Here is a 15896-nt window from a genome sequence, read left to right on the forward strand (position 1 = left end):
GTGACATGTACATTTCCCTTAAACTATTACAAATTCAGGTATACTTTACTTTCAGATTTGCCAGTGATGCTATTTAATCTCCTTTGTAAATTCTGCTGGTTATCTGGTACCCTGTCCTTTTTTTTTTTTTTTTCCTTCTTTCTTCTTTTGTTTTAATGCTAATGTATGAAAAATGCCAACAGCAGTGAATCGCAATTCTTGTTTCATTTTCAACTATTGCTGCTGAAGACACAGATGCAAGTTTGCAACATGCAGTAGGAAACAATAAATTGTGAACATGCTTTTTTCATGCACAATCACATTTCTGTATTTTCACATGTTCTCTGCTTACTGTATCGTCACACAAATGTCTTGTTCAGAAAGAAATATTGAAAGTAAATGTGTTGTCAGAAAAATATTCTCATGGCTATTCTTGACGTCTTTCATTGTTTGCTATTATGCTGTTCTGGACAGTTGGGTCAAATTTAGAAGCCCTATTCTGCATACTCTTCCCAGGTCAGTGTCATAAAGTAGAACTCCGGTCTGCAGCTATACATGTTATACTTTCCGCATTGGCTGCTGTTCAGCTTTCTTTCCTTATTTTAACATTTATCTGAAGGAGTGTGTGTTCTTTTAAGGGCGAAAAAAAAGTTACGTGACCATATTTACTCCTTCTCTTGCTGTACACTGGTCTGTGGGGGAAGCTGTTGGAGCCAGCACATCACTGCAGTAATATCCACGCATCATGTGATGGATATTGAGCAAAAATGTCTTGTGTTAAGTGTAGCCCAGATCACAATGCCCAGACCATAATCTGAGTTCCCATCCCATACGCCTCACTGCTCTTTTTATAAGTGGACAGTACAGTGCATTTAATTTACTGCAAAAAGAAACACAGCAAGATAATTGTTCTTGCTGAGAAATGGCACTGGATTTGCACATAGAGAGCAAGACAATGATATTTACTGTTGGCTGCAGTTCTTGAAAGCTAGGTGGCAGGGAAGTGTTCCCCTTCCTGTAACCCTTTCTTGGGTTGAATCTGGCTCTATAGAAGTTGTGTGCACCACATGGGCTTTAGTGCACATTAGTCACTGCTATGGCCTTATAAGCATTTCAGAGATGGTCTTATGCAGTCATTGGGGGTCCTATTGAGAGCTAGGCATCTGCAGTCAGTAAGCGTGCCTGTTGCAATGCCCTTCAATATAAAGTTGGAGACAGTCTTTTTAGTTTTCCAGCACACACACTAGAAATGGAGGGGACAGAAACAGTTGACACACTTATTAACATTGCTTCTTTATAACTGATCAAGGATAATTTAGCACTGCTAAAATGTGTAATGTTTTACAGCTTTTCAAAGATGTACTATTCAACTTTTAGCAGTAACATATTATCTAATTTAGGCACAGTTTTAAAAAAAACATTTCTCATACATATTAACTATGGAAATTTTTGTAATCCCTGTAAAATCACGTTTTTGGAGTCCATGGAGGGATAGGCAGCGATTTTTGGTTAGGTTATTGGACACTGGCAAACAAACTGTAGGTCAGCTCAGGAAAAACCTCTCCTACTGTGATCATGCCTTAGAGGGGGTGGGACCTCTGTCCCTCAATGGACTCCAAGAAAAAGCTTTTGTGGTGAGCAAAAACCCTATTTTTATTTCTCGTAGCTCACACGTAGTCCTTCACCTTACAGGCTTCCAAAAGCAATTAAACTGAGGGGTAGGAAACACGGCAAACTCTTGACGGGCCCACAAAAATACAGAACAAAAATGTCAACCATCAGAGGCATCTGAAGGTCCTTATACCCAAAGCTGACATCAAATGAGACCCTACAAAAGACCAGGTGGCAGCCTTTCAAGAATGATAGACCGTGGCCTGATTCTTCAAAATAGCAAGAAAAAAAGACTATGCCCATGAGACTTAAGAGTTGCACCCAAAAAAGTTAATGGCACTTTTCCGTAAAATTCTGCATCCCTTTTTTTTTTTTTTTATTAAAGTTAAAAATGTATACAATGACAATACATATTTCATACTATAAAGAGAGAAAGTACATGTAAACATTGATGTATATTATAGATATAAACAACATTGTGGGTGTGAACAGGTAAGTACATATTGGACTATATCTAGACTTTTTTTTGTGAAGCAATGTTTACTTCGTCAAGAGATGGTCTCTCCACAGATCTACTGAATTTCACTGTCATAAAAATAAGTAGAATTGATTTTTTTTTTTATATATAAACTCAGGTAATGACTAAATGTGGTTTAAGAAAGCAGACTGCTATAACAAACATGTTATACTTACTCTGTTGCAGTGGATTTGCACAGAGCAGCCCAGATCATCCTCTTCTTGGGTCCCTCTTCTGTCACGCTGGACCCTCCCTCCTGTTCAGTGCCCCCAGAGCAAGCAGCTTTCTATGGGGGGGGGGACCTGAGCTGAGTCACTGCTCCCTGTGTCCATTCAGATGAGGACCCCTGGCCCCACCCCAGCTAGCTGACTTTGACAGCCAATGGCCCGCTGCTGTGTCTCAGCCAATCAGGAAGAACAGTCTCGGACAGCTGAAATGCTGTTAGGGGGGCTGCTGCACACAGAAGACTTTTTATTTTAATGTATAGAATGCATTAAGAATGTAAAGGATAACAAAATCCAGAGGATTGTGCAAAAAATAGGGCAAAGACATAGAGGGGCACCCAAGGACACGCTCAGTCCAGGAGCTTAAGGTTGAGCGGGTCATCCAGCCGGGGCATACCGTGGACCCCGGAAGATGAGACGAAGGTAGATAAAAGGCTGTGTGGAAACCAAAAAGGAAAGACATACTAATAAATTGTGACCATATTCTGGAGTCAACAAGATGTGTGTAAATGTCTAGATAAACAGGAGGAAGAAGAAAAAAAAATACACAATGCCAAAGACTAAAGTCTTCTATCAGGATAGCTTAAAAGGCATAAGACCTCAATAGAAACTGATAGTAAAAAAAAAAAAAGCCCAAAGAGTCTACACAGTACCTGTGGTGCCAGCAGCGGTAGGAAAAATGGCATGTCGGCAGCCCAAAAGTATATGTGCAAATCCTTTCCAAATAGGGCCCTTGTTGAGTAGCCCCAAGCCTGAAACATGAGCATGGCCCCTCAGGCTGCTAAAGGACAAAATAAAGAAATAAATAGAGACAAAATAAAGGAAACAGAAATTAAACAAGACGTGCAAAAATAGAAACCCGAAAAACAACAAAAAAAGAATGCAATGCAACGGACAAAACCAAAGGAGACAAGCAAAAGTGCCAAAATGGCATCGCAGCTCCTGCAAGAGAAAATTGTTTGTGTCGGGAGCTGCAATGCCATTTTGGCACTCTTGCGGGTCTGTTGTGTTTTTTTGTTTTGTTTCATTGCATTTTTTTTATTTTTCGGTTTAAAATAAATAAAAAAAAAAAATTATATATATATATATATATATATATATATATATATATATATATATATATATATATATATATATATATATATATATATATATATATATATATATATATATTATATTATATTATATTATATTATATTTGTAGCCTGAGTGGAGACATTACGCTTCTGGCTGTTATTTCTTCCGGCTGTTATTTCTCCACCGATGTTGAGTGGCATCCACATCATGTCCGTCTCCCCTTTTGGGTTTGCCTGCCTGCGCTGGCCATCTCATGATGTGATGACACCTGACTTATTTGCGGTCGCCATGCTGTTGGTGCCGTCCGTCACTATTCCTTGCGTGGTGGTTGATTAAGGCGTCCTGCCTCATTTACACATGATGCTAGGGGGGTTGGCATGTTTCTTAAGGGGGTCCCATTTTTGACAGGATTTTCATTTATCCTTTTAGGCTGCTGACATACCATTTTGATGTGACTTTTTCTACTGCTGCTGGCATGACAGGTACTGTGTAGACTCTTTGGGCTTTTTTTACTGATCGGTTTCTATTACTATCCTAATAGACTCATTAGTCTTTGGCTTTTTTTTTTTTTCTTCTTCTTCTTCTTCTCCTTCCTTCCTTCCTTCCTGTTTATCCAGAAATGTACACGCATCTTGTTTACTCTATATGGTGTTCACTTTAGGTGGTGGACATACTATTGGGTTTTCTTATATTTTATAAGTATGTATTTCCTTTTTGGTTTTCACACAGCCTTTTATCCACCTTTTGGCTTGTCTTCTTGGGTCTCCCTGTATGCCCCGCCTGGTTGGCCTGCTCTACCTTCAGTGTCCCTGTCTTTGCCCTATTTTTTTTTAACAGTCCTCTGGATCTTGTTATCCTTGTAAGGCTGCATTCACACCTGAGCGTCGGTCGTTTTTTCTGGCGTTTTTTCTGGCGTTTTTTCTGGCGTTTTTTCTGGCGTTTTGTCGCGCGTATGTGCGCGTTTGCATACAGCGTCGTGCGACGTTTTTGTACTTCGGTGTTTTTTATTTTAGCCAATAGGAAAAATGATCATCTTTTCATCACTTGTTGCTATGTTGGTAGATTTTTTTAATCTTCTGCATGGGCGACAAGTTCTATTTATTAAAGCGACGAAACGCCCGTAGCAAACGCCCATTGTCGCGCGATACGCTCAATTCGCGCGTTTCCCATTACTTTCTATGGGAAAAAAAAACGCTCAAATACGTCCAAACCGCACGATACACGCGACAAAAAAGGTCCGGGACTTGTATGAGCTTCGCGCGACAGGCGTTTGGGCGTTCAGGCGTGAACAGTCACCACAGGGAATAATGTTAATTCTCCCCTCTGGCGTTTGTGAGCAGTGCGCTTCAGGCATAAAAACGCCTAGGTGTGAATGGGGCCTAAATCCTTAACTTGATGTGCAAGTATATTCAATCTACTATAGGGAGTAGAGATTGTTTTAACCCACATTTAGTCGTTATGTGGGTTAATATGCAATAATATTTGTTTTTTTTATGACATGGTCTCTCCCTCGATGTACTGGATTTGACAAACTCCTGAAGAAGTGAACATTGCTTTATGAAACTCATTGAGATATAGTCCAATATGTACCTACCTGTATATGCCTACAATGTTGTTTAGATCTAGACTATACAGCATTGTTTACATGTACTTTTCTCAACCTCTTGCTATTTTCTTATATTAGGGACAGAGTTCGGTCAAGATCTTTGCACTTAGGCTTTTAGTCTACTAAAGGCAAAAAACAAACAGGCGCTTGTAATGTGTGCCTGGATAGGAAAGGGTGGAACACTATGCTTGAGACCATGAGCTTGGTAATGGTTTGTCTGAACCACCTAGAGATGATGGAAGAGAACAATCTTTCTGAACCCTCATTCAGCCTCCTGTGCTTGTTTTGTTTGTAGGAGAAACTAAGCAAAGCCAGGTCAGTTTCTACTGCATTTAAATGTACAGTGGATATAAAAAGTCTACACACAAATGTCATGTTTCTGTGATGTAAAAAAATGAGACAACGATAAATAATTTCAGAACTTTTTTTTATGTGACCTATAAACTGTACAACTCAAATCAACAAACTGAAATCTTTTAGGGGGAGAGAAGAAAAATTAAAATATGGTTGCAAAAGTGTGTACACCAGGCCTTCTAGGTCGCAAAGCCGTGGCTTCAATTACCGGCCGTCGAGGGCCCGCCGCGATCGCACATGAGCCTGTGTCTCCGTGTGCCTCCACCGAGTTACAGAGGAGGTCTAGTGCTAGAATTATTGCTCTCGCTCTAACGATCGCGGCGATACCTCACATGTGTGGTTTGAATACCGTTTACATATGCGGGCGCTACTCACGTATGTGTTCGCTTCTGCGCGCGAGCTCGGCGGGACAGGCGCGTTTTCTAACTTTTTTAGCTGGCTACTAGATTCCAAGCAAATTTGTCAAACCCTGGTGTACACCCTTAAACGAATACTTTGTTGTGTGCCACTGGCTCACAAGTACCTTTTGATTGTATTACATCACTTAGACTCCCACCCAAAAAGACTATCGGCATGGCACATCCAGTGTTAATTTCGTCGACTAAAACATTTTAGTAGACTAAAATACGCCTAAAACTAAAATGGAATTTTAGTCAAAAGACTAAAACTAACTTGACATTTGACTTCAAAATTTACACTGGTCTGTAGTGCATGTTCATACCTCCATGCCATAAATAACAACATATTAGATTTTTCACTCCAGCAGTATATGTGTTTGGAAATTGTAGGGAAATTTTAACTAATGCATTACAATTTAATTACACCCATTCGATATTAGAAAATTTGTTTTAGTCGACTAAAATGTACTGGGGATTTAGTCGACTAAAACAATTGCAGAAGACTGAAATGGGACTAAAACTAAAATGCCATTATAATCCTAAGATTAAAATTCAATTTTCTGCCAAAATTATCACTGGGAACCTCTTGACTTGGCAATATTTGCCCACTCTTCTTTGCAAAAAACACTCCAAATCTGTTAGATTACGAGGGCATCTCCTGTGCACAGCACATTTCAGATCACCTCATAGATTTTCAATCATATTCATGTCGGCTCTGGCTGTGCCATTCCGAATTGCCATTAATCTTCTGCCATTCTTTTGATTTGGATGTATGCGTTGGGTCGTCATGTTGAAAGATTACGTTTTTTCTTTATGTTCAGCTTTCCAGCAGAAGCTTAAAAGTTTTGTGCCAATATTGACTGGTATTTGGAACTGTTTATAATGCCCTCTACCTTGACTAAGGCCCTTGTTTCAGCTGAAGAAAAACAGCCCTAAATCATGATGCTGCCACCACCATGCTTCACTGTGGGTATGGTGTTCTTTTGGTGATGTGCATTGTTGCACCAAACGTGTCTTTTGGAATTGGGGCCAAAAAGTTTAACCTTGGTTTCATCAGACCATAACACGTTTTCCCACATGTTTTTAGAAGACTTCAGATGTGTTTTTGCAAAATTTAGCCGGGCTTGGATGTGTTTCTTAATAAGTCTTCCGTCTTGTCACACTTCCCCATAACCCAGATATATGAAGAATACGGGAGATTGTTGTCACGTGTACCACACAGTCAGTACTTGGCAGATATTCCTGCAGCTCCTTTAATACTGCTGTAGGCCTCTTGGCAGCCTCCCTGACCAGTTTTCTTCTCGTCTTTTCATCAATTTTGGAGGGCTGTGCAGTGTGAGTAATTCCACTCTTGTGCCATATGTTCTCCACTTGATGATGACTGGGTTCCATGGTACATCTATTGCTTTTAGAAATTCTTTTGTACCCTTCTCCTGACTGACACCTTTTAACAATGAGATATCGCTGATGCTTTGGAAGCTCTCTGCAGACCATGGCTTTTGCTGTAGGATGCAACTAAGAAAATGTCAGGAAAGACCTACTAGAATGGCTGAACTTTATTTGGGGTTAATCAGAGGCACTTTACATGATAGCAGGTGTTTACTGACTCCTGTTTAACGTGAGTTTGATTGTGATTGCTTCTGAACACAGCTACATCCCCAATTATAAGAGGGTGTGCACACTTATGCAACCACATTTATTTATTTTTACTTCCTGCACCTAAAAATTTGGGTTTGTTTTTCAATTGAGTTGTACAGTATATAGGTCACATTAAAAATGGAAAAAGTTCTGAAATGATTTCTTTGCCATTAAATTTTTTTTTTTTTTTTTTACATCACAGAAACCTGACATTTTAACAGGGGAGTGTGGACTTTTTATATCCACTGTACATGGTTTAGAAGCATTCAGGTTACTTAACATGCCCTGGATGCACAGATTTGTATTTATTTTTTCCTAGCATGCATTATACCATTTTAAAGTGGTCCCAAAGCCTAAATATTTCTTACCTTAATGCATTTCTTGCATTAAGGTAAAACCTGTTTGGATACCATTATTGCCCCCACCCTGCATATAGCTGTGCTCAAGTTTGCATAATCTTGGAGTATTGGTAATCTGCAGTGTGTATTTTTTTATTTTTATTGTAAGAATAGAATATAAATTGGAATACAAAGCAAAGCCTGTTGGCCATACCCAGGCTTAAGTGAAAACACACACATTAAAAGACAAAACAACAAAAGGCAAGGTGGTTGGTAATCAAGGCTTAGGGGAACTGGAAGCAAGGTATCTGGAGTGTGAAAAGTAAAAGGGTCGGGTGGAACATTCTTTGCCACCAAGTCATGTTTTGCGAAGGGGTCAAATACGTATTTCATTCATTTAACGCCCGCCGCATGACTATTTACGTCCACAGAATGGCACGTACAGGCAGAAGGACGTATATATATACGTCCTTGCCTCCTAGCGGGTGGGGGGTCCGATCGGGAGCCCCTGTGCGGCGGGCGGATTCCCTCGGGGAGCGATCCGGGACGACGGCGCGGCTATTCGTTTATAGCCGCTCCGTCGCGATCGCTCCCCGGAGCTGAAGAACGGGGAGACCGGAATGTAAACACGGCTTCCCCGTGCTTCACTGTGGCGGCGTATCGATCCTTTTTATAAGGGAGACTTGATCGATGACGTCAGTCCTACAGCCACACCCCCCTACAGTTGTAAACACACACTAGGTGAACCCTAACTCCTACAGCGCCCCCTGTGGTTAACTCCCAAACGGCAACTGTCATTTTCACAATAAACAATGCAATTTAAATGCATTTTTTGCTGTGAAAATGACAACGGTCCCAAAAATGTGTCAAAATTGTCCGAAGTGTCCGCCATAATGTCGCAGTCACGAAAAAAATCGATGATCGCCGACCAATAGTAGTAAAAAAAAAAAAAGATTTATAAAAATGCAATAAAACTATCCCCTATTTTGTAAACGCTATAAATTTTGCGCAAACCAATCGATAAACGTTTATTGCGATTTTTTTTTTTTTTTTTTTATACCAAAAATAGGTAGAAGAATACGTATCGGCCTAAACTGAGGAAAAATATAATTTTTATGTTTTTGGGGGATATTTATTATAGCAAAAAGTAAAAAATATTGAATTTTTTTCAAAATTGTCGCTCTATTTTTGTTAGCGCAAAAAATAAAAACCGCAGAGGTGATCAAATACCACCAAAAGAAAGCTCTATTTGTGAGGAAAAAAGGACCCAATTTTGTTTGGGAGCCACGTCGCACGACCGCGCAATTGTCTGTTAAAGCGACGCAGTGCCGAATCGCAAAACCTGGCCTGGGCATTTAGCTGCCTAAAGGTCCGGGGCTTAAGTGGTTAAAGTACAAATCAATTTATAACTTTTTTTTTAAATGTGTTTTTCTGGTTATTTTTGTTCTGTTTAAAATTATAGACTGATCCATTTCTTTGTCAGTGGGCAAACGTACAAAATTAGCAGGGGATCAAATACTTTTTTTCCCCCCTTGCTGTAAATGTTTGTGGAATAACTCGGTGTTTCTCAACTCCAGTCCTCAAGGCGCCATAACAGGTCAGGTTTTCAGGCTTTCCATTATTTTGCACGGGTGATTTGATCCGTTTTTGTTTTGTTTTGCTTTATGAAATCTATCTTATTGAGATTAACTTTTCCATTTCTTTGTGTTTTTCAGCATTGGCAGTACCAGGGGATGGCGTTGGCACACCAGAAAAGATTATTTTTCCTGCAGAGAAAATAAGGCTGAAATGGCAGCGAATGCAGAAGGTTGGAGCTGGTCTCCAAAATCTTGGCAATACATGCTTTGTCAACTCTGTGCTGCAGTGCTTAACTTACACTGCACCTCTTGCAAACCACATGCTGAGCCGCGAGCACGCAAAGACATGTAAGTATGGCTTTTTATAAACTACTTTTAAGCAGTTGGTCAAGTGTAGCTTTCAGGTGCCAACAATCTGTTGCTATTCAGCTGGTGCCTATTTTATGATCAGATATGAGCCAATTGCTGCAGAAATTTTGAGCAATAAGTTAACTATTTCGTATTGAAATCATGACTTGAGAAAAACAAGATTTTTGGGGCATCTTGATTTGTTTGTACAAATCGCGACGTCTTCAATGCACCAGTTTTCACTCATTTTTGGGTTATGGTCCTTTTTATTATGACCTTCATACTCTGTAATTTATTGGTATAATTTGTAAAATTTAACTAATATAGCTGAAGGCTGTATGCCCTAGTTATTGATTTTGAATATGGATATTTTAGACATGGCATCTTATGGATACACGATGCTGTATATTTTTTTTAAGTTAAACATTTTGACCATACATCATAACACCCTGATAACAACACATACATGATCTGTCTTTACTTTAATGGGAAGCAGATTACTTTTATTAGTAAAAAGCAAGCAAGGGAACTTGGAGGAAAGTGATTTTCATTTTTTCTTTCAATTGAATTTCATATCTGATCTCCCGTTTCCTTTAATGTTTCTAGCTGTAAGTTCTTGATGCTATGCAGCACTGGCTTCAAGCAAGATTGCAACCTATTGCTAAACTTGTCCAGTATAATCCTTGCCAGTGCCAGCAAATTTGCCCGGCTGTGCTGTGATACTTATGTCCTTCCTTAATTGGGGAGCGTGAGCCAAGGCTCTGGAGAGCACACAGTCACATTATCTTGCTCTTCAACACCTACAAGCTGTTTTGGAGTTTTTTGGCCTGGACTCATGGAGCAGCCCAGGAATTGGATGATACAGCCACCATTTTGGGCAGGTATATATACCTTCTACACACAATGTCCAACTGTGACCACCAACATTTTATTACATTGATTTCAATTTAAATACTATTTTGGTGGAATACTCCAAATGTCCAACTGTGACATTTTATTACATTGATTAGAATTTGAATATTATGTTGGTGGAATACTCCAAATTTTTCATTCTAAATGCCAAGAATTAGTAACTGTAATAGAAAGATATACTCTTTCTGGGAAATTAAAGATTGTTTCCTTCTGTATTGTAATGGTAGCAGATATCTTAAAACTATACAGGAATGCTACACTCAGTACACTACACTCAAGTATTAAAATTCAATTTAAGCTGGTTAAGCCTCCATGTAACAATGAGTGCTCACCTTTTAACTTGGGAGTTGAGTGCAATGTGCATGCGTCTGCATTGTGGTTTGATTATATGACCTCCAGTGTTATGCCAGACTGCGGTGCTGATGCCATAGGTCAGCCAATTAATTGAGCATTATGATCTTGCCATGCATGCTTCTTTGTCCATTTGACACTCCATCTTGCTGGGTATGATCATATTCATTGGTTAGTCTAAACTTCGGGAAGACTTCCCATGTTTGATTCCTCAGGTTTTGGAAGTCTTACTGGGTGAGACCATCGCTTTCTGTGGCCATAAGTCGTCGTTTCCACTCTACCTGCTGTGTAGGGAGCTGTCACGTTCTTAAGCCTGAAAAAAATATTCTGTTCTGTGAAAATTGTCATGCACCCGGTTCAAAATAATTCTATTCAAATAAAGTTCTAAAAAAATGATATGGCTGATGACACATTGGCAATTTTTATTTATTTTTTTCTTCAGGCATTAATCGCTAATTGAAAACCAGCGATTTGATGGCTAAAGTCATTGATTTGCTACAGCATTAGGTTGTGATCTGCAACAGATCACTCTCACCAAATCAAACAATATGTAACTAAACATACCAATTGCTGCAGTATTTTATTGAAAATCATGAAGAATGATTGTTGCTAGCAATTTTGTCTCTATGCCAAGGCGTTGATGAATCTTAATCACTGAGCAACAAATGGCTTTACTAATTTCACTTTGGTTTGTCAGCCTTGTATTTTCTCTGGCTTAAAGTGATATTAAAGCTTAGGGTTTTTTTTTTTAAATAACAAACCTGTTATGCTTACCTGCTCTGTGCAGTGGTTTTGCATAGAGCAGCTCCGATCCTCTTCTTTTTGGATCCCCCACTGGTGATCCTGGCTCGTGCCCCCAGAGAAAGCTGCTTGACTATGGACGCCGAATGCAGGACTCGGAAGCACGCCCGCAACGTAACCCCCTTGGGAGAATGCTTCCCAGAGGGGGTTATCAGAAGCGGGGAGAAGCCGAGAGAGCTACATAGGGACACCAGAAGACGGTGTTCGGGCCACAATATGCAAAACGAGCTGCGCAGTGGAGCTAAGTATGACATGTTTGTTATTTAAATAACAAAACAAAAACAAAGCTATGGTATCACTTTAAGTATAATGAAGCTGCAATATATAGGGTCTTTGTGTTCATTACTGCAGTCTGCTGTAGGAAGAATGAATACTAAAATAAATATACTGTATATATAATGTTCTCACTTGCCAATTGGCTTTTTTTTTTCTTTTACCTGGTCACAAATTTTTTAATTTGCATGATCAATTCTTCAGTTTGAAAGGCATATAATCTTTGGGGTTCTTAATCAGTTTAGGATCTAGGATATGCCTTGTACATATTAGAAGCCTTCTGAGCACACAAGCTGACCCTTGTAGAATAGCAGTGGTTGTTTCTCAAAGACTTCAATTGCAGTTTATCAATTTTCATTCAATGAGGGGCACAAGAATTCAGATAGTTGGGCTATACTGATGCCTGCAGGAGGATTGGACACTGATAAATCGCAAGCCAGCCTCCAGTATATATTTATATAACAATTTAAGCATTTCCTGGCAAAAAATGCCCACTACTACTTAGAATTGAAATCTTATGATCAGTATTCATGTAATCCATACTTTAATGTCATGAAATAACATGATTATTGTTCATAAATCATAAAAAAAACTTGTATATGGATAAATAAATCTTCAACGCCATCTGAAATCTTCCACCACAGATTGTGCTGCAGGTACCATTTGTGAATGGCAGTGTTTGTTTTGCAAACTCTCTTCTCTAGGGCTGTGGAGTAGCTGTTCATTCATTTCTACCCTTGAGGTATTAGTCTTCTGGCATTCTCTTCCTTTTTGTCATGTTGTCTTAGCGGAATCGCATCCTTGGGTGGACTAGGGGTCTCCTAACTCCTTTGTGGGTTATTGGGATGTACTGACCTTATATTCTCTAGTTTACCTTGCTTAGTGAGCATGGCTGAGCAGCTTTCCTTAATCAGTTTTATCCCTTTGACCCCAGGAGGGCTAGGGATCACAGACTTTTGGCCTCTTTCTGTAGACTGACTAGTCCTTTTTACCTGGGCTTGTGTTGGGTTCTTTAAAAACCTGTTCCCTCTATGCTTTCCTCTTGGTTGTGTTGTCAGGTTCTTGTATCTGGTAGAGAGGTTTTACCTCATCCCTTCAGATTTGGACATTGGTTCCTAAGCAAGCTCCTGGATTGCAAGCGACCGCCTTTCCTCCTAGTGAGGCCTATAGTGTTTGCTATGTTGTCCAGTCCCTCAGATGTACTGCTTTTACATAACCTGATGGTATCTTAATTCCTATATCCCTCAATGAATGAGAAAATTGGATTTTTGCAGTTGATCGAGTGACACAGGTCCCACCTCCAGTGTTTTTTTGTTTGTGTCCCGAGTACTGCTTTACTACAAAACTGAGGGCTTCTGGGAAGAGGAGTGGAAATACTGGAGATAGTGCTTTTTGTGCTTGCTAGTGTCTAATCCTCCTGTAGTTGTAAAACCCGACTGTGTGTCTGAATTGTCCCTCAATGAACTCCAAGAAATGTGTTTTATGGTAGGTATAAAAATCCCACTACTGTACACAGGACTAATGAATCAAACCATAAAGTGTGTGTATAAAAACTACTGTGCAGACGTTTAAAGGTGTGAAAAATGCTGTAAATTAGGGATGTTTCAGAAAGGTGTTGGTTTATTTTTATCAATTGACAAAATTTAAAGAGAAATCCAAATCAATATTTTGGTGTGGCCACACTTTACCTTCAAAACCGCATCAATTCTAGGTACACTTGCACACCGTTCTTGAAGGAGGTGGGTTGTTCCAAACACCTTGGAGCGCTAACCACACGATTTCTGTGAATGTAGGCTGCCTCAAATTCTTCCTTGATACTGAGATCAGGGCTCTGTGGGGGGCAAAACCATCACTTCCAGGTCTCTGTGTTCTTTACGCTGAAGATAGTTCTCAATGACATTGGCTGTATGTTTGGCAGTGTTGTCCTGCAGCAGAATAAATTTGGGGCCAATTACATGGCTCCCTGATGGTATGGCATGATGGCCAAGTATCTGCCTCTGTTTCTCAACCGTGAGGACACCATTAATCCTGACCATATCTCCAACTTCATCGCTATTGTACAGCTTTAGAGCCTTTTGGTGAACAAACTGCCTCTTGCTACAGCCTTTTTTCCACATCATAGGTATGGCATTTTGACTGCAATTCTTCCATTAAGACCGCTTCTGGCCAGTCTTCTCAGGACAGTAGATGGTTGTACCTGAGTCCCACCGTTTTCTGCCAGTTCTGTGCAGATGGCAGTGCTGGACACCATCTGATAGCGAAGGGAAGTAATCATGATGTGTCTCTTTTATCTGCTGTCTTTTGTTAAGATCTTGAACAGCACATCTTGACTCCCCAATCTGCTTTGGAATCTTTGACTTGGAGAGCCCTTGCTGTGCTCAGCCTTTCCATGGTTCATGACCTGTGACCTGAATTTTTTTTTCAAAACCTCACCTTGGCAAAATAGTTTGCCTGTTCCCCACCCAGTTTTAAAGTTTAAGTTCACCTTTGTTCACTTATTTATTTTTATTATTCCAGCTCCCCTATGTACCAATATAGCATTTAATGTACTTATTTTGCAAAAATAAAACCGCTTTCCATTAATTCTACACAGGCTTACCTCAGGCCCCATTCACACCTGAAGCTAAAAACAAGCTGACAAAATGAATTCTCTATGGAGATGGTTCACTTCTCCACTCCAAAATGTCTGAATCTAGAAGTTCCAAACCGCCTGAAGCGCAAACAAGTTCTGGAGCTTCTTTTTAGGCAGATTACAGACCTTTTTTTTTTTTTTTTTTACATTGGTGGCCATTTGTATAAAGTCACGGTAAAAATGAACAACTTTGCCTGAAACCGATAGGCTCCGGTGTGAATGCAGCCTCACTCTTCTTAGCTGTTTAAACGCACTGCTCAATTACTTCTGCCTTATTACTTCATAGTCAGACTTTGTCATGACACAGGAATAAGTTGTCAGCTCCTTTCTGTTTCATGATCTAACGTCTGACCAGGAAGTAAGGCAGAAGTAATCGAGTAGGGTTTTTAACCCCTTCCTGCCTAAGCCTTTTTCAGACATTTGTTGCTTACAAGTTAAAATCCATATTTTTTAGCAGAGACCATAGAGAATAAAATGGCAATAGTTACAATATTTTATGTCACACAGTATTTGCGCAGCGGTCTTTCAAATGCATTTTTTTGGGGGAAAAATACACTTTCATGAATTTTAAATTAACAAAATCATAATGTTGGCACCAATTGTTTTGTATAATGCACAGGTGTCAAACACAAGGCCCACGGGCCAAATCCGGCCCACCAGGCCATTTCATGTGGCCCTCGCACCTCTCCTGCACGAGAGCTCCAGCTCACCTTTGGTCCTCCTCCAGACCCTTACTTTCTGCTTTTAAGCAATGCATCCCGCTTTTTCCCAGAAGCAGCATAAGGAAAGGGGGGTGCACTGTGGTGTTAGGGAGAGTAGGGGACTCAACTTCTGATGGTGGGGTGACTCTTGACATCTAATGTAAGGGGAGGGGATGCGCTGGACATCTAATCTTGGATGCAACCGGCCCTTTTGAGGACAATCATAATGCGATAAAATTGAGTTTGTCACCCCTGGTATAATGTGAAAGATGTTACGCCATGTAAATAAATACCTAACATGTCATGCTTTATTGCACACGATCGTGGAATGGCTACAAACTACAGTACTTAAAAATCTCCATAGGTGACCCTTTTGAACATTTCTACATGTTACCAGTTTAGTGTTAGAGAAGGTCTTGTGCTAGAATTATTGCTCTTGCTCGAATGATCAGGATGATCCCTCACATGTGATATAAACACTGTTTACATTTGCGGTCACGACTTGCGAATGCGTTCGCTTCTGCGTGCGAACATGGAGGGATAAGGCACTTTTAAATTA

General features: G+C 39.9%; 1 protein-coding gene across 5 annotated transcripts in view; it reads left to right on the forward strand.

Moving 5' to 3' along the window:
* USP42 (ubiquitin specific peptidase 42) overlaps positions 1-15896 on the forward strand; it is a 68873-nt gene that overhangs the window by 14355 nt on the left and 38622 nt on the right. For 3 of the 5 annotated variants that reach the window (XM_040356813.1, XM_040356810.1, XM_040356809.1), the window contains one exon: positions 9458-9667. In XM_040356813.1, the coding sequence (XP_040212747.1) occupies positions 9458-9667 (210 nt within the window). Of the gene's footprint in view, positions 1-3837; positions 3891-9457; positions 9668-10273; positions 10549-15896 lie in introns of those variants that run through there. The other 2 variants (XM_040356811.1, XM_040356812.1) reach the window with 2 other exon arrangements.

This window comes from Rana temporaria, chromosome 6, assembly GCF_905171775.1.
Source record: "Rana temporaria chromosome 6, aRanTem1.1, whole genome shotgun sequence".
In the NCBI taxonomy this organism is placed as follows: Eukaryota; Metazoa; Chordata; class Amphibia; order Anura; family Ranidae; genus Rana; species Rana temporaria.